Below are 22,366 nucleotides of genomic sequence, written 5' to 3' on the forward strand. Positions count from 1 at the left end.
TGGTAGTAGACACATGCTGTCAGAGGTCCGTAAAGCGAAAAATAGCTGAACGAAGTCACGGTTCGGACGGAAAATAGCACTACTTGCACCGAATAATAAAAATGTTCACTGGCCGGAAAGCTGCGCTGCGAACGAGCAACTTATTAGTAAGCAAACAACGTATTTCCGGGTGCGTGAGACAAATTCCGAGAAGGACCAGAAGACAGCGGTTCGTGTAACAGCACTGAAAGCTGGGTTACCCTAGAGGAGCAGTCGCTGGGCGGAGGCTACTTTCGCAAGATGTGCGTTGTCGACTTGGTGGTCATTACTGCTGTGATCATCACAAGTCTGTACTGTGGTGTAAATCCACAGCTCTGCGGACTACGTTCCAGAGGGGCCAGGCATCTCGTCTTCCCTGAAGGCAGCACCTTTATGGTATGTAAGGGCACGAGACTGTCTTAGAACGATATATCCCTCACTCTCTGTCTCGGTCTCTGTCTCCCTCAGTCTTTGTCTCAGTCCCTCTCTCTCTCTCTCTCTCTCTCTCTTTCTCTGTCTCTCTCCCCTCTCCCTCACTCTCTCTCTCTCTTGAACTCTTGAACCCTCCCTTTCCCTTCCCTCTTCATAAACAAGCATACGTGTGTGTGTTTGCGTGCGTGCGTGTGTGTGTATAGCCCCGAAATGCGAGTAGGTGATTCATCTTCCTCCTTCCTTTGTATATCTATATCAAAAGTCTGCGAGTGGTTTTCCGTAAAAGACGAAATGGTTATCACTATTTCTACAGATACGCTACGTTTCTTATAGCTTACGCAGAGATGTCAGTAGATACGGGATACGCACTTGCTTAGTCACCTCCATATCGTCCCTGAGGAACTGTAACCCAATTCTCTTAGTGTTCTTCAAGGGAAATATGGAAACAAACAAGTCCTGGCGATAGAAATGAATCGGAGCAATGTAACTCCTCTTACGAGCTCAGAAGCGAACCTCTTAACCCAGTCATAGCAGTCTCGTTTACGATGAAGCACTCGTACTGTAGTTACTGCGGCGGATTTGCGTTTTACTCGTATTTAGGGTCTATATAGCAAAGTGCATGAACTGGGCTTGTAAATTTGACATGGTTTATACATTATTGTCCAAATTTCTATATGTCCTGCCTTCAGAACTTCATATCACATTGTCGACCTCTAAACAATTGACAGATTAATTCCACTTATGTCAATAGATAATGACAATGCTTTCAAAACTAAGACTGAGCTGTATCAGTGAAGACCTTAATGGAGAATTACTTTAAAAATCGTTAGTAAGCCTCTCGAAAAGAAAGTCGCGAAATTTCTGGTTTAATAAATCTGATAAAACAGCAAGAAGAAGTGTTTGTGCGTAAATAACTTACTTACTCCTCGACATAGTCTCATTTGAGGAATACAAGGTACAAATGGCTCTGAGCACTATGGGACTTAGCAACTGAGGTCATCAGTCCCCTAGAACTTAGAACTATTTAAACCTAACTAACTTAAGGACATCACACACATCCATGCCCTAGGCAGGATTCGAACCTGCGACCGTAGCGGTCGTGCGGTTCCAGACTGAAGCGCCTAGAACCGCTCGGCCACAACGGCAGGCTTGGGGAATATACACTTGGTCCAGTGATCCTCCAACTTTTTCATCTTATGTGTAAAATAGGATCTGTCAAATTCTGCAAGCCGGCCGCTGTGGCCGAGCGGTACTAGGCGCTTCAGTCCGGCACAGCGCTGCTGCTACGGTCGCAGGTTCGAATCCTGCCTCGGGCATGGATGTGTGTGATGTCCTTAGGTTGGTTAGGTTTAAGTAGTTCTAAGTCTAGGGCGCTGATGAGCTCAGATGTTAAGTCCCATAGTGCTTGGGGGCATTTGAATTTGAAACTCTGCAAAGTACTCGCTGACTGCAACTATCATTTCCTCATATTACAAAAATTTCTACCCAGCAGGGCAAAGTTTCAAGTTATGGAACAGAAGAATGTCACTTGGGGCGAAGTACGAGGAGTACAGTGGATGAGGAACCAATTCCAAGCCCAGTTCATGCATTTTCGCCATTGTTATCGCTGGTGTGTGGGATGGTGCCAACGGACGTTTCAAACGATCCACCAAAGAATCAAAATAGGAAACACTTATGGTTCTCCTTTTTCAAGTTAACTACGAGAATTATTCGTTGGGAATCCCAAAAAAACCAGCTGACAAAATTGTCTTTGCCTTTTTTGGTGTCCTACAGCTATCCCGTGCAGTTGTTCTATTTTATATCCCTACGAAGTTCATGAATTACTCAGTTCATATTTATTTATTTATTGCCAAATTATAGACCTGGTACCTGATGTTTAAAAGAGGTCGTACATCATCCAATTTTCGTTTTTAATCTTTTTACAGTTTTCTTTTCTTTTGTTTCATCCACAACATTTAAAAAGATTGATACTTTTCAAAATAACGATAATTTAAGGTTGAAATATAAATAAAATTTTGTTGTTTTTTAAGAAGAAAAAATTCGTATGGAAAAAAAAACCATTTATAGTTTCTAGAGATCATTATTTAATAGGTATAACATACAGGAATTAGCGTTACGATTGACGGGAACCGCGAGAAAAATCCAGTCGCTCCAATGCACGAATACAATAATGATATGAATGAAATGCAAAAAAATTGGGAGACAGTGTGGTAGACAGAAATGTGGTATCTGTACCGTTAAGGACAGCGGAAAATACTGGAAATCGTTGTGGGTGCATAAGTTTTATTGATTACACGTGCGTCCGAAGCCTTTAATATTCTGTAAGGAAGTAATGTTTCTGTTTAAAGCACTAAACTGTGAAGAAGTTTGAGTGCCGAAGAACCCTAAAGACTAGCAGCTATTTGATAGAAGAAGAAGTGCTCTTTAGTATGTCGATTCTACATTCCATCTCCGCCGGAATTTACTTTCACAGAGTGGAAACTGTTGACACTGTTTACTTGAAGTCACAAAATCAAAGGGACTGAGATGCTGACTGGGCTCTGACAAAGAAGAGGAGGAGAAAGAAATGGCGACCGAAGAGCCAGCAAACGTCGCTTCCGTCTCGGGACTCAATTTACCCGGCGGGATTGATACCGGAAAGAGGTGGCTGGTTTGTCAGGAGACCTTTCAATGCCTTGAAACAAGAGTTCGGTTGCCACAGGAAAGTGAGAAATTTCTATAGAGAGATGATGAAGGGAGAAAAATTGAATTCTCTCAGTGAGTACACTGTTTCTTTCGCGAAATACATCTGAACATGGGTTCGTCTCGGTTGAACGTGAAGTTACGCGGTTGCAGCGCCTGTTTCTGTGTTTTTCTGTCGTAATTTGGAACCGGAAGACTGTGAGATCTATACGCTTAGAGCGCCCTCTGCTACAGCTGGATGGACATTTTACTCTCTGGCTCTCGCTGGAAGTTAACCGTCTCAAGGAACAGAAACCCTGATCGGAACCCTTGTATCAGTCACCCATGTTCCTTACCACGGAGCGTCCGAAAGCGCCCTCCGGAAAAGAAGTCATCTTTTGGAAACCACTTACTACTTCAAATTTTTGTATGTCCATCCTTTTGACTGGAGGTCTGGTGGACCTCGGCCCTTCACTATTGTGAGAAAATGAAACAGCCTCTTATTGTGTAGTTACCAGTTTCGGCGCTTCAATGCACCATCTTCAGGCCTTAGTTCATGCTGAAGGTGTCGATCCATGTATATGATGTATCAGTGACCAACATAACTAGTTTACACATACTATCTGTAACTGCGATGTCGTCTCTCCAACCATCAACATGGATCATGATAACCCCTACAGCGTCAACTAAGGTCTGATGATGTTGCATTGAAGCGCCAAAGGTGGTAGCTACACAGTTAATGACATCTCAAGGACGGCTGTAGGTGTTTTATTTTCATACACCTTATTACTTCAGATTTTGAAAAAGACCATTTAAAAAGTTTTATGGTGTCAACAGGAACTTATATAAATGAAAGTTCTCTTATCTTCGAAATCCCAACAGGTAGTTGTTAAGATCAAAGAAGTTCTATGACCTAAGTGTACATCCTATGGTAAAATATCTTAATATAAACGCTTTATAATACAGTGTGATTATAATTTAAGTTAAACTTTCAAAACAATGTAAAAATAACACCAATGGTCAGAATGGCGTCAAATTGCAACTGAATGTTATCGGAGAAGGGGAAACACGTGTGGCACAAGGAAAAAATAGTGTGAAAACTGATCAATAGATGGCTCTGTATGTGTCACAATACGCAAATGAAATCACCTGTCATGCGCACGACCCATTGAAGTTGGTATAAACGCGCTGCGTACATGGTTTTGCCTCCTTTCGCGCCTGCGACGTTCGCCATGACTGTCTCAATGCAGGATCATGCTCTGCTTCTAAATCTGTATAACACGCATTATGACTGTGGACACGTCGCTGTGCAGAAGTTCCGGACACTGAAGTGTATGAAAAAAAGGCGTTGGTCCGATGGCTGCCGTGGGTCTGGGGAAAATGATTTGGAAATTTGAAAAGACGGGTTCTTTCGGTGTGCAACCTGGTGGAGGGAGGAAACGAATTGATTCGACGTCAGAGGAAGCAGTGGCCACAGCAGTGCAGGAGGAGACGAATGGTGGTGTGTAAACGTGTAGTGCACGAAGAACTGCCAGAACATTGGAACATTGGACATATCCTTCTTTGCTTTCCATTCAAAATTACTCATGTGCATGAGTTGCTTCCTGTTGACCTGCCAGCAAGAGAGACCTTTGCATTAGAATTTCTTGCTCCCATGGTAGTGGACGATGATTGGCCATCACTATGCGGTGCGGGTTTACTGCATCACTCATCATAGGGCCATATTTTTACGAAGAGACAGGTGCTTCCGGTCCTGTTACCTGTGCCATCGGTGCTAATCACTGTCTTTTGTGCAACCACGTCATTCCAGCTCTCCAACAGCGTGAATGTGTGGATGAGATGATTTTCATGCAAGATGGCGCACCTGCGCACATCCAGTTAAGCAGCTGCTGAAGCGCCATTTCGGAAATACTAGAATTATCAGCTGCCATTTCCCTACAGCCTGGCCGTCCCGATCATCTGATCTTAATTCGTGCGATTTCTGGCTTTGCGGCTATCTGAAAGATGTTGTGTTCAGTGTTCCGATTAGAGACTTAGCTGCACTGAAGGCACGCATTGCGCAACGCATTCTGAAAATGACCACGGGAACACTTCGATCAGTTGTGGAATATGCTGTTTCTCGATTTCAACTTGTTGCAGAAAACGGTGGACAGCATATTGAACATGTTTTGCGCCAGTCACACGGAAATTAATAATCGGATTTGATATAGATTGATGCTTTTTATGCGGTTTTTGGTCTTAGTACAGTTAAAAACCGTTTTTTCCCATTTGATGTGATATGACCTTGGCGTGGTTCAAATGGTTCAAATGGCTCTGAGCACTATGGGACGTAACATCTGTGGTCATCAGTCCCCTAAAACTTAAAACTACTCAAACCTAACTAACCTAAGGACATCACACACATCCATGCCCGAGGCAGGATTCGAACCTGCGACCGTAGCGGTCGTGCGGTTTCAGACTGAAGCGCCTAGAACCGCACGGCCACACCGGCCGGCCTTGCCGTGGTGAATGGGCTTACGTAACTAACAGTATCACACCTGTACACCCATGCAAACTTAGTAGTACAGTTTGTTTAACGTCAAACGTACACCTTATGCATTGTTGTATGATTCATTTGTCATATTTAGTCGACCACTACTAAATTATGATGCTTACAGCGCCATCTATTGATACATTTTGTAACTATTTATTTTTGTTCTGTCATATGTTTTCCCCCTTCTCCGATAATATTCCGTTGCAATTTGACGTCATTTTGATCAGTGGTGTTATTTCTACAGCGGTTTGAAAGTTTAACTTTAATTATAACCACCCTATACATTGAAATTAGCAGCAACATAAATTGAAAATAAAATGGTTTTGTAGGTTGTGTGAGACATTGAGGGAAACGCAAAGAATTTCAGGAGAGAGTTAATCGTAAGCGAGGTTGATAATCCGGAATTAAATGTGGGCTTTGTGCCACTGTTCGATGTCTTCATGGGACACCAATACAGTCAGTTCTCGTGGTATATTGGACTGTACTGAGGGCTGTGACGTCCAGAGTATCTACTCAGAAAACACAGAGTCAGGCCTCTATAGTTTCCATTACATTCACGTTCCGCTAATTACTAGCTATGTCTCGTCTTGCTGGACAAATGGAAAACTGATTACAATCATGGCATATATTTTTTTTTGTATTCCACTGTTGTCTAGTATTATTTTTAGAGCTTCACAATACACGTAACAGACGTAACAATTTTACTCAACCTTTTCGTGAGCTCGCGAGTAATGCCTTGGTTGCTGACAGCTATTTAATATCTGGCGAAAGTCTTTTATGCTGGCAGCTGCTTGAAATGATAAGTATCGTAGAATGTTCGCTCCCAGATGTTCATTAACAGTTATTTATTTCACCGATCACTGGCGGAAGTATCGGTCAACAATAGATATCGTGCACAGTACCTGACTGCCCTAGCGCCACGAGGCGTTGTGGGGCGTTTGCTTGGTAGACGGTAGGGGATGCTTTCGGACGTGCTCTGGGCGTATTCGGGGCGCGGTGCTATTTATAGAACCGCCGCAGCACGCGACAGCAGCTAAAGTATTTGTGGAGCGGTTGGTTCCAACTAGCGGGCGGTAATTAACGTGCGACACAATGCGGGCAGCGCGCAAGAATCCTCAAATTAGGAGCCGACTGCAGTTTCGCGTGACTGTTTACTTCCCATTAAAGCCAGGGCGGACGGAAGTTGCCTCGTGGGCAGTTCAAGGCCGAAGTCAGCATTTTAATGGTTCACTTCTGAGGCAAGAGTTTTATTCGAAACATGCCTTGTTGGTTGTTTGCCTCTTCCTTGAGACACAACTTTTTTATTCTACCACCCCTCTACTCCTCTTCCTACAGCTAAAAGTTGCTGCTACGGCTCTGTTATATTTCCCCCCAATTACACACGTTCACGCTAATGGGTGCCACAAATTAATGAGCCAAAGAAGTCTTCATCTCTTACTACGTACAGAATCTGACGTATCACACAACACCTCAAATCATCGTCATAATTGTCTACTGACAGGTTCGTGATGCCATTACTGTCCCCATCTGATCTCGTTGCAGGCGAATTGCTTCAAAGTTTGATACCTTCCCCATTTCACTTCATCAAGCAGTGTTATTCTTCTCATTGGTATTTTATTTTTACCTTCCACTGTAACTTCGATCGGTTGAATTCAGTTTCGACGCATTAGAGTCTCGTCCAGCTTGTTTCCCTTCCTTAACTAACTTTAGGAGAGTTTCCTTATTTCTTTTAACCCTTTCCAGTACTTCATTGTTCCTCGCTTTACCAGTAGTTCACTGCTCATCACTCTATCTACCAATTTCATTTTCTCCTTTCTTTTCCAAACCCATATCTAGAATGCTTCAGTTTTATCTCTTTTCCTCGGCTTCGGAGTCCAGCGTCTACAGCCATACAGAATAACATTACACAAGGGGCCTTTACCCGTCGTTTTTCTCAACTCCTACCCAAAGCATTTATTTTCCTGGAAAGACTTTTTAGCCATTTAAATTCTTGATCTTATTTATGTTTGACTCAGTTTCAATTGACATGTTCCCCAAATTTCTGAACTGTGGGGCGTATCTTTTTTGTATCTTTTCTAGCTTCTCTAAAGATCCTGTCTGGTACAGCTCTCATGCTGACGAGCGATACTCAAGTATTGAGCAAACGAAGGTTTTGAAGGCTACCTTCTTTGTTGATAGACTACGTTTCCTGACGAGTCTTCCTATGAATCTCAGTTTGGCATCAGCCTACCCTGCCATTAGTCTTACGTGGTCGTTCCACTTTAAATTGCCTCACACGTATAATCCTATTATGGAAGTAAATGCTTCCAGCGACTCCTCTGTAATCAAACAGTAACGCGTCTTCTTCTCTATGCAGTACGTTACATTTTTTTATGAGGAAGGTCAGTTGCTACTTCTTGCACCAAGCTTCGATCCTCCACAGGTTTTCCTGCACTTCGCTACAATTTTCGAGCGTTGCGACTTCTGTGTGTACAACAGTATCATCTGCAGAAAGACTCCTGGAACAACTGCTGTTGTCTTATGTCATTTACACCGACGAGCCAAAACATTACCACCACCTGCTTAATGGCTTGTTTGTCCGTCTTTGTAACGAAATGCAGCATTGATTCTGCGCGTCAGGGATCCGACGGTTTGTTTGTAGGTTTATGGAGATATGTGGCATTAGATGTCTACGCACAGATCATGTAACACACGTAAATAACGTGCCGCTAACTAGCGTACGCGGTGATAGCATCAGATTGCGACCTAGACATGTCCCATAGGATTTACACCGGGCTAATTTGGTCGCTGAGACAGCAACGTAGGTTCGCTATAATGCTTCTCAAACCATTGTAGCACGGTTCCGACACGAAGACACGGAGAATTATACTGCTGAATGTTGACAACGCCGTCGGGCAAGACATCAATCATGAGTGGATGCAAGTGGTACGCAGCTGTCACCGCGTTTTCGATAACTACCACAGGTCCCACCAGCGTCCGTCCGTGGCGCGCTGCACGTTTCGAGCCGCCGTTCACCTCGATGCCGGCGTTTGTGGAGACGACCGTCGATCTAGTGTAGCAAAAATGTGATTCACCCGTAGACCCGACACGTTTCCATTGATCGACGGTCGAATCCCGACTGCTGCGTTCCCACTCGAATCGTAATTACGATGTCGTTGGGCCAAGGTATGAACACGTAGGGGCGGTCTGCTGCGGAACTCCACATTCAATAACGTACGATGAATGATACGCGGCGAAACACTTCCGCGTGAACCAGCATTCTGCTCTTTCGGTAGAGATGGTACAGATCACCCTCTGTCCTACAGAGCAGTCAAGCCTCCTAACCCCACGTTCTGTGAAGAGCCCTGGACATCCAACCATTTAGCGCTTCGTGGTAAGTTTCACTGTCCTTCTACCTGCTTCCGTAGATAATTACGACAGTAGCATGTGAACATTCGACCGGCTTCGCCGTTTTCGAGATACTCGTTCACAGGCTCTGCGTAATAGTAATCTGCCCTTTGTCAAAGTCGCGCATCTCAGTGGAGTTCTACATTTGCAGCCCACATCTTTGTTAGCGTGGTCCCCCGCCCGTGTCTACTTCGGTTACTTACTTCTGTTACCTCGTCACGTGCCCGTAAAGCCACCAGGCGGCATCCAGCATCCAACTTCGCGGTGGCAGTGGTAATAATGCCTTAGCATATCTGTGTGTGTATGTGTGGTTGTGTGTAGTGAATGGACCTGTAACTCTAGCCTGCCATTGAGAATGACATACTGTGTTCTGTTTGCTAGAAACTCTTCAGTCTAGTCAGAAAATTGGTCTGATATTCCATGCGCTTGTATTTCGTTCATTAGGCGACAATGTGGACGTGTATAGAAAACTTAATGGGTGGCAAGGAACACAGGATCTGTCTGTGTGCCGCTTCTGGGTCTCGTAGACATACAGAGCGGGATGGGTTTCACACGATCATTGTCTTCGGAATCCATGTTGATTCCTACACAGCAATTTTTTCGGTCTCCATGAATATCATAATACGCGATCATAAAAGATGTTCCAAAATTGCCGGCCGATGTGGCCGAGCGGTTCTAGGCGCTTCAGTCCAGAACCGCGCTGCTGCTACGGTCGCAGGTACGACTCGTTGCCTCGGGCATGGATGTGTGTGATGTCCTTAGGTTAGTTAGGTTTAAGTGGTTCTAAGTCTAGAGGACTGATGACCCCAGATGTTAAGTCCCATAGAGCTCAGAGCCGTTTGAGCCATTTTTGTTCCAAAATTCTACAACTGACCGGCGTCAAAGATACAAGCCTGTAGTTGCACTTACCTGCTGTAGTCAAGCGTTGGATTTCGTGCACAAGTTTTGCCATTCACAGTTCCCTCCATTACCAAACAGACGGTTACTTGACACCTCATGATGTGTCCTAAAGAGCGATAGTTGTGCTGTGTCCACTGCCGGATAAAATTAGTACACCCTTCAGCATTTTATGATTTACTCACGGTCTATTGCTGCAACAGTGCATATTGACGCATAAATGATTACATTTACAGATCAGTAGCACAAGTGGTTCTGAGGTACCAGGTATCGACCAAAGCTGAAATACCCTGTTAGTAGGGCGCTGATTCTAGCATCCAGTCGATCGTACACATGACGAATACTGTCTTGGGACATGTTATGCCACGCCTGCTCGAACTGTTCACGTTGTCCTGTAAGACTTTTTGGATGACGAGCCGCATGAGACACTGCTCATTCCATCATGTCCCATACGTGCTCGATTGGCTACAAGTCTGGAGACGGTACTGGCCATGGAAGTTGCCGCACGTCTTGAAGAGCATTTCGAGTTTCGCGGGCAGTGTGTGGGTGAGCATTATCGTACTGAAACAACCCATCACCTTCCTGTTGCAGGAACGGCAAAAGGAACATTCTGCAGGTAGCGAGGAACAACAGTTCTAGGCGCTTCAGTCCGGAACCGCGCGACTGCTACGGTCGCAGGGTCGAATCCTGCCTCGGTCATGGATGTATGTCATGTCCTTAGACCGTTAATTAGTTCTAAGTTCTAGGGGACTGATGACCTCAGATGTTAAGTCCCATAGTGCTCAGGGCCATTTGAACCATTTGAACAACAGTTGTAGCTCATCGCACCCCAGAACATGAGGCCTGAGATGGGGCCAGTATGACTGAGACGAAAGCACTCTACGAGACACCCCTCACCAGATGTATGTCGTATGCGCACATGACCCTCACTGCTTGCAGACAAAATCTGCTTTCATCTCTCAAGACCACGGCGCACCACTCCATCTCCCAAGCGATCCTCTGACGGCACGAATCGAGCCGTGCGAGTCGACGCTGTGGCGTGAGTGGAAGATGGACTAGAGCTGTGCTTGCCCGCAGTCCCACTGCTAATAACTGGCTCGCAACAGTTTCTTTTGACACTTTTGGACACACGAGACATCATATCTGCCACTGCTGCCCTTACAATACGACGGTGCACAAGTGACGCAGCACGTCCAACTTGTGTGGCAGTTCTTCGAAAGGGCCAGCCACCCACACAAAAGCCACAATTTGCCCACTTTCAACTCACTCAGTTGGGTATAGGAAGCACGAGTGCGTCTCCGTGGGATGGTTGCCTACTTGCTTCTCACGTTTGCACCGCACTGAGCCTTCTGGCTGTGAGTATTCCATATTAAAGGGTACACACAGTTGGCGCTCTGGTAGCTATGCCACTATGCTATATGTTGGCGGACGAAGCTATGCGGCATATGACGACGTCGGATCAAAATCTTTCCAGGTGCACTTATTTGTTCCGGCAATGTGGTTATTAGTTATCTGAACTACTCGTCCAGTTCTCAATAGTCTTTCGTAATACCAAGTTTAAAAAGTTACTATTCCTTCAGCCACCTATAGTCTATGTTTTGTATTTCTACAATGCTACACTCTAGAAAAATATCTTAAGAAAAGATTTCGTGTAGCTTTAATTCAAATGCAATGTTGACAGATTACTTTGTTTCAGAAACGATTTATTGCTACTGCTAGTCTGTATTTTACGTCCCCTCGACTTCGGCCATCGTTAGTTAAATTACTATTCAGAATTCAAAACTCATTTGATATTTATAATGTCTCATTTCCTAATTTATTTTCCTCGGTGTCGCCTAACTTAATTCGATTACATTCGATAACATTGTTTTACTTTTGCTGATATTTACCTAATAATCTATTTTAAATATACTATCGATTCCGTCCAACTGCTTTTGCAAGTCCTTCGCCGTGTCTGAGAGAACTGAAATGTCATTAACAAATACCAAAGATTTTATTTCTTCTTTCTGAACTTTAGTACCATTTGCAGATATTTCATTGGGTTCTTATATTGCTTACTTGATGAACAGCTTGAATAATATGTGGGATGGGCCTACAGCTTTGTCTCACTTCCTTCTCAACCACTGCTTCCATCTCTTGCCCCTCGACAAATATAACCGCAGTCTGGCTTATATTCAAGTTGTTGATAACCTTTCACTCCTTGTAATTTATCCCAGCTTCTTTCAGAGTTACAAAGACATCTCTTTACCTACAAATGCTATACGGGCGACTTGTCTTTTTCAAACCAATGTCTTGAGATAAGCCGTAGTGTGTGTATACCCTCGAGTGTTCCCAGATTTCTCCAGAACCCAAACTGATTTTCCAGAAGGTTGGCTTCTACTAGTCTTTCCACTCTTCTTTAAGAAACCTGTCTCAGTATTTTCTAACTATGACTTATTAACCTGATACTTTGTACTATTCACAACTGTCAAGGCTTGTCTTCTTCGGAAACTGAATTACTACATTCTAGGTAAAAAAACTTTCTAAAGCCAAAATCGCATAAATATTCCTTTCTTTTGAACAAGTGGTTTCGACGGACTTTACTGTGATCTTCAGGTCTGTAAAATAGTGCACATAGATGGAATAATCTCATATAACGAATTATGATGTAGTATTTGAGAAAAAACTTTCTGTTTGACGTTACAAAAACGGAAAAGGAAACTGTACATTTACATATCTTCAAAATTTTTCTTACAAAATGTGCTCATTGTGAGTTGGAACCTCACGCCAAGTTGTAATGTTAACGGATGAAACGTAGCAAGGTACTTAAATGAAAAATTTCCTTTTCTCTTTATTGTGATGTCAAACGAAAAAACTTTGTTCTCAAATATTACGTCATAAATCATGTTACGAGATATATTCCATTTATATGCACTATGCTACAGAACTGAAAATGGCAGCATAGTTGGCAGTTGAAATTAAAGAAATATCTATGCGATCTCAGCTTTAGAAAGGTTTTTTACCAAGTAAAACAGATCGCTCCTTCTCATTTCTCAGCATGGAAAAATTCAGTCATATTACATTCTCTTTGAAATCTCAGAATGTTCCGCCTGTCTCGTGTATCTTTCATTGTAAGTGGAACAGTCCTCTATGGCTTGATAATGAAGATCCGGACCAGCTGGTAAATGATCCTTTATTGAAACGAATGATTTCGCAATCTATACCTGCAGCCTCAGGTATACATCGTAGCGGATGCTTGTTTTGTCCCTCAAACTATTCAATGGAGCCGTCACATCTAACATCGGAGAGTTTCTCTATGCCCAAAAGGAAAAGTGTAATAGTGGAGACATGTTATGCTTACAAAAGTAAATCAAATAGATAATTATTAAATTATGTATTTTAATTTACAATTAGACTGAGGTTGCTACACCAAAGAGAAAAAGAAACTGGTACACCTGCATAACATCGTGTAGTGTCCACGCGAACACGCGGATGAGTCGCAACACGACGTGACATGGACTCGACTGTCTGAAGTAGTTCTGGAGGTACTGACACCACGAATCCTGCAGGGCTGTCCATAGATCCGTAAGAGTACGAGGGAGAGGTGATCTCTTCTGAACAGCACGTTGCAAGGCATTCCAGATATGCTCAATAATGTTCATAACTGGGGAGTTAAGTAGCCAGCGGAAGTGTTTAAATTCAGAACAGTGTTACTGGAGCCACTCTATAGCAGCTCTGGACGTGTGGGGTTTTGCATTATCCTGCTGGAATTTCCCAAGTCCGTCGCAATGCACAATGAAAATGAATGGATACAGGTGATCAGACAGGATGCTTACGTACGTGTTACCTGTCTGAGTCGTATCTAGACATATCAGGGCTCCCGCATTACTCCAACTGCACAGACCCTACACCATTACAGAGCCTCCGCCAGTTTGAGCAGTTCCCTACTGACGTGCAGGGTCCATGGATTCATGAGATACATGTACACGCCCATCCGCTCGATGCAATTTGAAACGAAACTCGTCTGACCAGGCAACATGTGTGTAGTCATCAACAGTTCAATGTCGGTGTCGATGAGCCCTGGCGAGGTGCAAAGCCTTGTGTCATGCAGTCATCAAGGGTACACGAATGGGCCTTCGACTCCGGATACCCATATCGATGATGTTTCGTTGAATGGTTCGCACGCTGACGCTTGTTGATGGTTCAGCACTAAAATCTGCAGCAATTTGCGGAAGGGCTGCACTTCTGTCACGTTGAACGATTCTCTTCAGTCGTCTCAGGTCCTGCTCTTGCAGGATCTTTTTCCGGCAGCGATATCGAAGATTTGATGATTTACCGGATTGTTGAAATTCACGGTACACTCGTGAAATGGTCATACCGGAAAATACCCACTTCATCGCTATCCCGGAATGGTGTGTCCCACAGCTCGTGGGCCGACTGGAACACCACGTTCAAACTCACTTTAATCTTCATAACCTGTCATTGTAGCAGCGTTAATCGATCTAACAACTGCGCCAAGAACTCGTTGTCTTATATAGGCGTTGCCGACTGCAGCGCTGTATTCTACCTTTTTATAAATTCCTGTATTTGAATACGCATGCCTATACCAGTTTCTTTGGTGCTTCAGTGCATTCCTGAACGAATTTTTATTCTTACATCTTCTACAGTTCTTCTCAGTGAATGGCTAGTGTCGTTTTTCTTATTTTACATCTATGAATTGACCTATTTTTTTCGGCATTCAAAGGGAAGCGTATTGGTTTCTTCGTCAAACTGAACCCGGTTCGATTAAACAGCGAGGAAGAGATCAAGAGGGGACAGAATGCAACATCTGATCCAGAGACAGAGCTGCAACAGCAGTGTAATGACTTTTTATTATTTACAGACGAATGGAAAAACTAGTAGAAGCCGACCTCGGGGAAGATCAGTTTGGATTCCGTAGAAATACTGGAACACGTGAGGCAATACTGACCTTACGACTTATCTTAGAAGAAAGATTAAGGAAAGGCAAACCTACGTTTCTAGCATTTGTAGACTTAGAGAAAGCATTTGACAATGTTAACCGGAATACTCTCTTTCAAATTCTAAAGGTGGCAGGGATAAAATACAGGGAGCGAAAGGCTATTTACAATTTGTACAGAAACCAGATGGCAGTTATAAGAGTCGAGGGACATGAAAGGGAAGCAGTGGTTGGGAAGGGAGTAAGACAGGGTTGTAGCCTCTCCCCGATGTTATTCAATCTGTATATTGAGCAAGCAGTAAAGGAAACAAAAGAAAAATTCGGAGTAGGTATTAAAATCCATGGAGAAGAAATAAAAACTTTGAGGTTTGCCGATGACATTGTAATTCTGTCAGAGACAGCAAAGGACTTGGAAGAGCAGTTGAACGGAATGGATGGTGTCTTGAAGGGAGGATGTAAGATGAAAATCAACAAAAGCAAAACGAGGATAATGGAATGTAGTCGAATTAAGTCGGGTGATGTTGAGGGTATTAGATTAGGAAATGAGACACTTAAAGTAGTAAAGGAGTTTTGCTATTTGGGGAGCAAAATAACTGATGATGGTCGAAGTAGAGAGGATATAAAATGTAGACTGGCAATGGCAAGGAAAGCGTTTCTGAAGAAGAGAAATTTGTTAACATCAAGTATAGATTTAAGTGTCAGGAAGTCATTTCTGAAAGTATTTGTATGGAGTGTAGCCATCTATGGAAGTGAAACATGGACGGTTAATAGTTTGGACAAGAAGAGAATAGAAGCTTTCGAAATGTGGTGCTACAGAAGAATGCTGAAGATTAGATAGGTAGCTCACATAACTAATGAGGAGGTACTGAATAGGATTGGGGAGAAGAGGAGTTTGTGGCACAACTTGACCAGAAGAAGGGATCGGTTGGTAGGACATGTTCTGAGGCATCAAGGGATCACCAATTTAGTATTGGAGGGCAGCGTGGAGGGTAAAAATCGTAGGGGGAGACCAAGAGATGAATACACTAAGCAGATTCAGAAGGATGTAGGTTGCAGTAGGTACTGGGAGATGAAGAAGCTTGCACAGGATAGAGTAGCATGAAGAGCTGCATCAAACCAGTCTCAGGACTGAAGACCACAACAACAACAGGTGGATTTCGTACAAGTGAACTACAGTTAGTATAAAACCGTCCACTGGTACTGCTACTCAATCAGACTTAGAGCGACGAGTAGCATGTTCATGTAGCATGTTCATACAGCTTAGAGTTATTCAGTACAACGAGATATTTAACGGCATACTTATAACATGGCGAACTTCTAGATACCACATTCCATCAAAACTCTTTCTAAAATCAAAAGCCCCAACTGCGATTGAACGCTGAAATAAACACACCATCATCTCTACAAGTACAGGACAGGGATAATTCTTTTGCCTCTCCGTTCAAAACAACATGACCACCTAAGTTTCTTCCAATGTGCAATGGAGACGGTATGTTTGACAGCGGTGTATATAACAATAGCGCAGCAACGGGCCAGTAAAGAAAGAGCACACGAAGTGACTATAGACCATAGTCTTATCATATTGAATTCATTACAAGTGGTACAATAGGGAATTGTGGCAGAAACTCGAGGGAGATCCTCCCCATCCTATACGTATTACGTTTGTTTATGATCCACGTCACTTTCACTGGTATTACTAGTCGTAAACCAGGGAACATTGCCGGCCGGAGTGGCCGTGCGGTTCTAGGCGCTACAGTCTGGAGCCGGGCGACCGCTACGGTCGCAGGCTCGAATCCTGCCTCGGGCATGGATGTGTGTGATGTCCTTAGGTTAGTTAGGTTTAATTAGTTCTCAGTTCTAGGCGACTGATGAGCTCAGAAGTTCAGTCGCATAGTGCTCATAGCCATCTGAACCAGGGAACATTGATAGCACAACAAGCCATACTTTACCATTTCGACTATACTAAAATTATCGTAAAGTGTTAAAACAGATGCATGTAAGAAAGAGCCGAATTTGTGACGGATAGCGGTGCAGTTAAATCGGCTGAAACTGTATGTTATTCTCTGTTGCAGGTTCGAATACAAAATGTGAAGAAGCTGCAGACGGAGAAACCGTACGAGAACCAGCCGCTGTGGCAGCAGGTGATAGAAGTTGAGGAGCTGTTTTCCCTCCCGAACAACTACAGCTTCATGTCTCCCCTGCGTCCCAAGCGTCCTTCCAGTTCCTCATACCAGCCGCACGACAAGGGCAAGTGGAACGCCACAGGTTCCTCAAATGAAACGCAGCACCGCCCGTGGCGCGACCACACGAACAACTCGTCTCGCTGGAAGAATTCTGGGGGTGCAGGTTCTGCCAGCCAGTGGCCGCGTGATCCTGGATCCAGGGCGACAACGCGTCGGCCTGGTACAGGCGGAACTGTGCAGAAACCGAATGGAAGTACCAAGCACAACAACAACAATAACAACAACAACAACGGAACAAGGTACAACAGTCCAGCTATTACTACAGAGGAGAGTAATGAAGTCCGAGAGCCTGTTATGCACCCTTTTGGACCGTGGTTGTTATGGTTTCCGGGAAATTATTACGATATTCATCAGATTAGACCTGATTCTGGTAAAGATTCTTCTGAAACTGGAACTGCTGACAAACAAAAAGGGTCCAGTGACAAAATGGGAAATGCTGACCACGCTCAGACAAATTATATGTATGGCCCATTCGCCTATGTGCCCGCTACGGATCAATACCAGCATGATGTTACACCTGTAGAAAAATGGACACAGAGCGCGGACGGTATGCCGAGAGATTACGAACAACATTACGATATTCCCGTCAGCCACGAAGGGAAAAATAGTGCTTCTGTGGCAGCAGACGAACCGTTCTCGTCGAGACACCCAGCCCCCAATCATCACGGGACGTACTTTCCTGCGGAAGACTACGGCACCAGTTGCTATCCGGAGCCATATTACCTTCATCGGCGTCAGAGAAGGCAACTATACAGCTTTCTGCAGAGTGCGATAGACGCGTGAGTATACTGAAGGTGACAGGTGAAGACAGTCCCTCATGTTAAAATTAATTTCCGTTTGAGATTTCATGTTTTCTCAGTAGTCACTGACGTAAAGGGGATATTCTACGGCCGGCCGAAGTGGTCGTGCGGTTAAAGGCGCTGCAGTCTGGAACCGCGAGACCGCTACGGTCGCAGGTTCGAATCCTGCCTCGGGCATGGATGTTTGTGATGTCCTTAGGTTAGTTAGGTTTAACTAGTTCTAAGTTCTAGGGGACTAATGACCTCAGCAGTTGAGTCCCATAGTGCTCAGAGCCATTTGAACCAATTTTTTTTGGGATATTCTACATTCACATTTATACACATCAGCCACATTTCCTCGTCTCTGCTATACAGGAATATATACGATAACTTTTATAACTTATGTCGGTGGCGCAGGTGAACTCGAGACACAGAAATTGGTGTAGGTCAGTTGCGTTCTACAAGCCGGGAAATAGCCTCAAATAGGCCTACAAAAACCGTCTAAGCTACAGCGCATACAGATTGCTCGAGATTTTGGCTACAATCGTACTTGAATCTGAAAAACCAGTTGTTTTTGCACTTACTAATCGTAAACTTGAAGTGTTACCTCAAAATATTGTGAGTTTTAACGGGACAAAATAAACAATTAAATATTTTTGTTTGTCTAGCATTTTTACTACAATAAATTTCCTTTACTTCACGTCTATGGTCACAAATTTTTTGTCATCAGACTACCGGTTTCGATCAATAATGACCATCTTCAGCTCTGTTTTGTAAAAACATGTCCTAATGGGAGCCACTACCACAAAATTACTGCGCTTGTAAACTTAGATCTAGACTGTAAAAGTAATTAGATCTTCCACAATGTTTGCAAAAGATATTTTTGTTTCATTTTCCTCGCCAAAGTTTAAATTAATAATCATCATCTTCACTTCAAGCATTAGGTCTTTTTTTTTTTTTTTTTTTTTTTTGACCGTTACGGTACTCAACGCTCACACGAGCTTCCTTGACTTCGTCTCCCAACTGGCTTAAATCTTCTTATTTGGAGACGAAATCTTCCTCGATTCATTCTTTCGAGATCCACTTTCTTCTCTTTTCTTGAATTTTATTGAGGATGTTAACAAAATAGCATAGGGCAGAGAAGACATTATAAATCTCGCGCGTTGAATGCGAGCCGTACCTTGAGTGGTTTTTGTGAGTCAGTTTGAGGTCATCTCTCGTCCTGATAGAATGTAAGTGTCCTGCATCAAATTGTCCGTCCCGACTTTCCGTTGCCACTGTGGTAAAAGGGCGCCCACACTCGCGGTTCCACCCCTTCCCCCTCCCCCTCTACAGCGCTCAGAGAAAGGAAAAAGTGTAGTGTAGTCAGTCAGTGTAGTGTAATCTTTTTCTTCCGAGAAAAGATTAAAAAGTCGATATTACACGGGTTCTTTACAGGTTCGGAACTGGCAATTCCTTATGGCTACTTAAAAATCGCCGTTCGTCGTACATAATATTAAATATTCTCCATAGTCCCAGGTCTAAATCTCCCCGGCCCTACAAACTACGGCAAGGGCGCCCTTGCTTTAGTAAGCTGTAAACCGTTGTCGTTCGTACCCTGCGGTGTAGTCCACGAGAGATCATCCCTGGCAGCTGGCAGTGCTATTGCCAGTTTTTGGCTGCGAAACGCGAACCGCTCCAGACGACAGCAATAGTCATCTACAGAGCTGCGACAACGCACAAGCGCTTCCGTAGAGAGGCACACAAAATCGCATTACGTGGCTGCATGAGGCAGTCACACGAGGCAGCCGCGCCAAGCACACTGTAACTGTCAGGGTTCCCCTCGCGTCGACTCTAATGAGGAAATTTCTGGTACCACAACGACTCACCCGCTTTCCTGTTACAGTCGGGAATGGTACACGGAAAGAACCGCTGTGGCTAAGTTTAAGCACCGTCATTTTTCACCATCATTTGAATACAGAGTATTTAACTTACCACCCTAAGGCTGTAACAGTGGAAACTGGATGATGATCATGATGATGATGTCTGGTTTGTGGAGCGCTCAACTGCGCGGTCATCAGCGCCTGTACAAAGTCCCAATCTATGCACAGTCCAATCTAACCACTTTCACGAATGATGATGAAATGATGAGGACACCACAAACACCCAGTCCCTGGGCAGAGAAAATCCCCAACCCGGCCAGGAATCGACTCCATGACCCCGTGATCCAGAGGCAGCAACGCTAGTCACCAGGCCACGAGCTGCGGACGTGGAAACTGGAGCTGCCCAGGCTCACTTAGTATTTTCTGAACTGTCCCCGTAGCGAACTGCTGCACTGTCAGTCGATCTGGAAATATCTGGTTCGAATCTTTGTGGTGGAAGCAATTTCATGACCAGAATTTTCCGAGCAATGAGATGAGAGGTAATGGCGAAGTGTGATCTCCATGCTTATCCTGGGTGACATGCCAAACTAGTCTACTTTGTCTCACGGAGTGATTGCATACTGTTAGTTTTAACAGTCATCCATAAGTTAACAAAAAACATACTGGACAACTCTTAAGCGACAGGAGAAGGGAACAGTAAACCGTCTTTACTGGCAGGTTGACTGGGACAGAAATGTGGAAACGGTTAATAGTGTCTAAAAGTCATTAATTAGTACGAAAATTATTTGGACTTTGCTGCAGAGACTGCAGATCATCAATCTGTATTTGGGGGCATAAGAAACACTGTGAACTTGTTTGCCCAAATTTGACATCTGCTTTTTCCCCAAACACTTTTCCTTCGATGAACACGCGAAACTCTCCCATTTATCTTGGAACAATACACAGAAATGTACAATCCAAAAATTAGGCACGTCTTACGATTTTCCTCTGGTTTCCTGCAGAAACTTTTGTCTGATTTTAAAAATCTACTTTTTGCCAAGTGTCATCATTTTTAGCGTTCTTACGAGAAAGCTTTCGAAAACTTCAGATCGAGGCCTTAAAATACTCCTATTTTACCTAACTGGTAGCTTATCTGCTAAGAGCGGAGCCCCCTGCAAAGTAATGGTCCTTGTTTAAGACCCTGACTGGCAACCCGTTTTAATCTGCCAGGAGGCTCCCGAAACAGCGCACATACTGCTGCGGAGTGAAACACTCACTCGCCTTTTACACTCTCCAGAAACACTCACTTCCCTTTTACACTCTCCAGCATTAATCAATTATTCAGAATTATCGTCATTTACACGTGGTTTCCTTCCTTCAGACCATGAAAAGCTTATGAATCTTACACGGCATTACTTCCGACATGCTAGCTTCGTTACAGAAGGAACGACACACTGTATTCACTGTTAAGTGTAACAGGTGTAAGTGCAGATGTTCCTATTGGTGACCGAGGACGGAGTGATGTTCAACACTAAATCACTATTTACGTCATTTGCAGACTCGGTGTTATAGCTATTAGAAACAGTTCACTTTTAGATTGGTTGGTACCTCCAAGTACATGTGGCAAGAGCAAGCCATTAACACTTACACTGAAGAACCAAAGAAACTGGTACACCTGCTTAACGTAGTGTAGGGCACCCACGAGCACGCAGAAGTGCCACAATACGACGTGGCATGGACCGACTAATGTCTGCAGTACTGCTGGAGGGAAATGACACCATAAATCTGCAGGGCTGTCCATAAATCCGTAACAGTACGAGGAGGTGGAGATTTCTTCTGAATAGCACGTTTCAAGGCTTCCCAGATATGATCAATAATGTTCATGTCTGGGTAGTTTAGGGGCCAGCGGAAGTGTTTTAAACTCAGAAGAGTTTTCCTGTAGGCACTCTGTAGCAATTGTGGAGGTGTGGGGTGTCGCATTGTCCTGTTGAAATTTTCTAAGTCCGTCGGAACGCACAATGGACATGAATGGATGCAGGTGATCAGACAGAGTGCTTACGTACGTGTTATCTGTCTGAGTCGTATCTAGACGTATCGGGGATCCCATAACACCCCAACTGTACGCGCCCCACACGATTACAGAGCCTCCATCAGCTTTTACAGTCTCCTACTGATATGCAGGATCTATGGATTCATGAGGTTAACTCCATACCTGTATACGTCCATCCGATAGATATAATTTGAAACGAGACTAATCCGGCCAGGTAACGTGTTTCCAGTCACCAACAGTCCAATTTCGGTGAAGACGGGCCCAGGCGAGGTGTAAAGCTTTGTGCCCTGCAGTCATCAAGGATACACGAGTGGGTCATGCTCCGAAAGTCCATATCGATGATGTTTCGTTTAATGGTTCGCACTATGACACTTGTTGATGGCTCAGCATTGAAGTCTGCAGCAATTTGCGGAAGGGTTGCAATTCTGTGACGTTGAACGATTCTCTTCAGTGCTCGTTGCTCGCGTTCTTGCAGGATCTATCTCCGGCCGCAGCGAAGATTGAGGTTTTATCGGATTCCTGGTTCCACGGCACACCCGTGAAATGGTCGTACAGAAAATCCCCTTCATCGGTGCCTCGTAGATTCCGT

General features: G+C 44.0%; 1 protein-coding gene across 1 annotated transcript in view; it reads left to right on the top strand.

The window, feature by feature from the left end:
* Nucleotides 1-279: 279 nt before the first annotated feature.
* LOC126199406 (uncharacterized) overlaps nucleotides 280-22,366 on the top strand; it is a 143,232-nt gene continuing 121,145 nt past the window's right edge. The window contains exons 1-2 of the mRNA XM_049936325.1: nucleotides 280-414; nucleotides 16,937-17,346. Coding sequence (XP_049792282.1) covers nucleotides 280-414; nucleotides 16,937-17,346 — 545 coding nt within the window. The remainder of the gene's footprint in view (nucleotides 415-16,936; nucleotides 17,347-22,366) is intronic.

The sequence above is a fragment of the Schistocerca nitens genome, chromosome 8 (assembly GCF_023898315.1).
Source record: "Schistocerca nitens isolate TAMUIC-IGC-003100 chromosome 8, iqSchNite1.1, whole genome shotgun sequence".
Lineage (NCBI taxonomy): Eukaryota > Metazoa > Arthropoda > Insecta > Orthoptera > Acrididae > Schistocerca > Schistocerca nitens.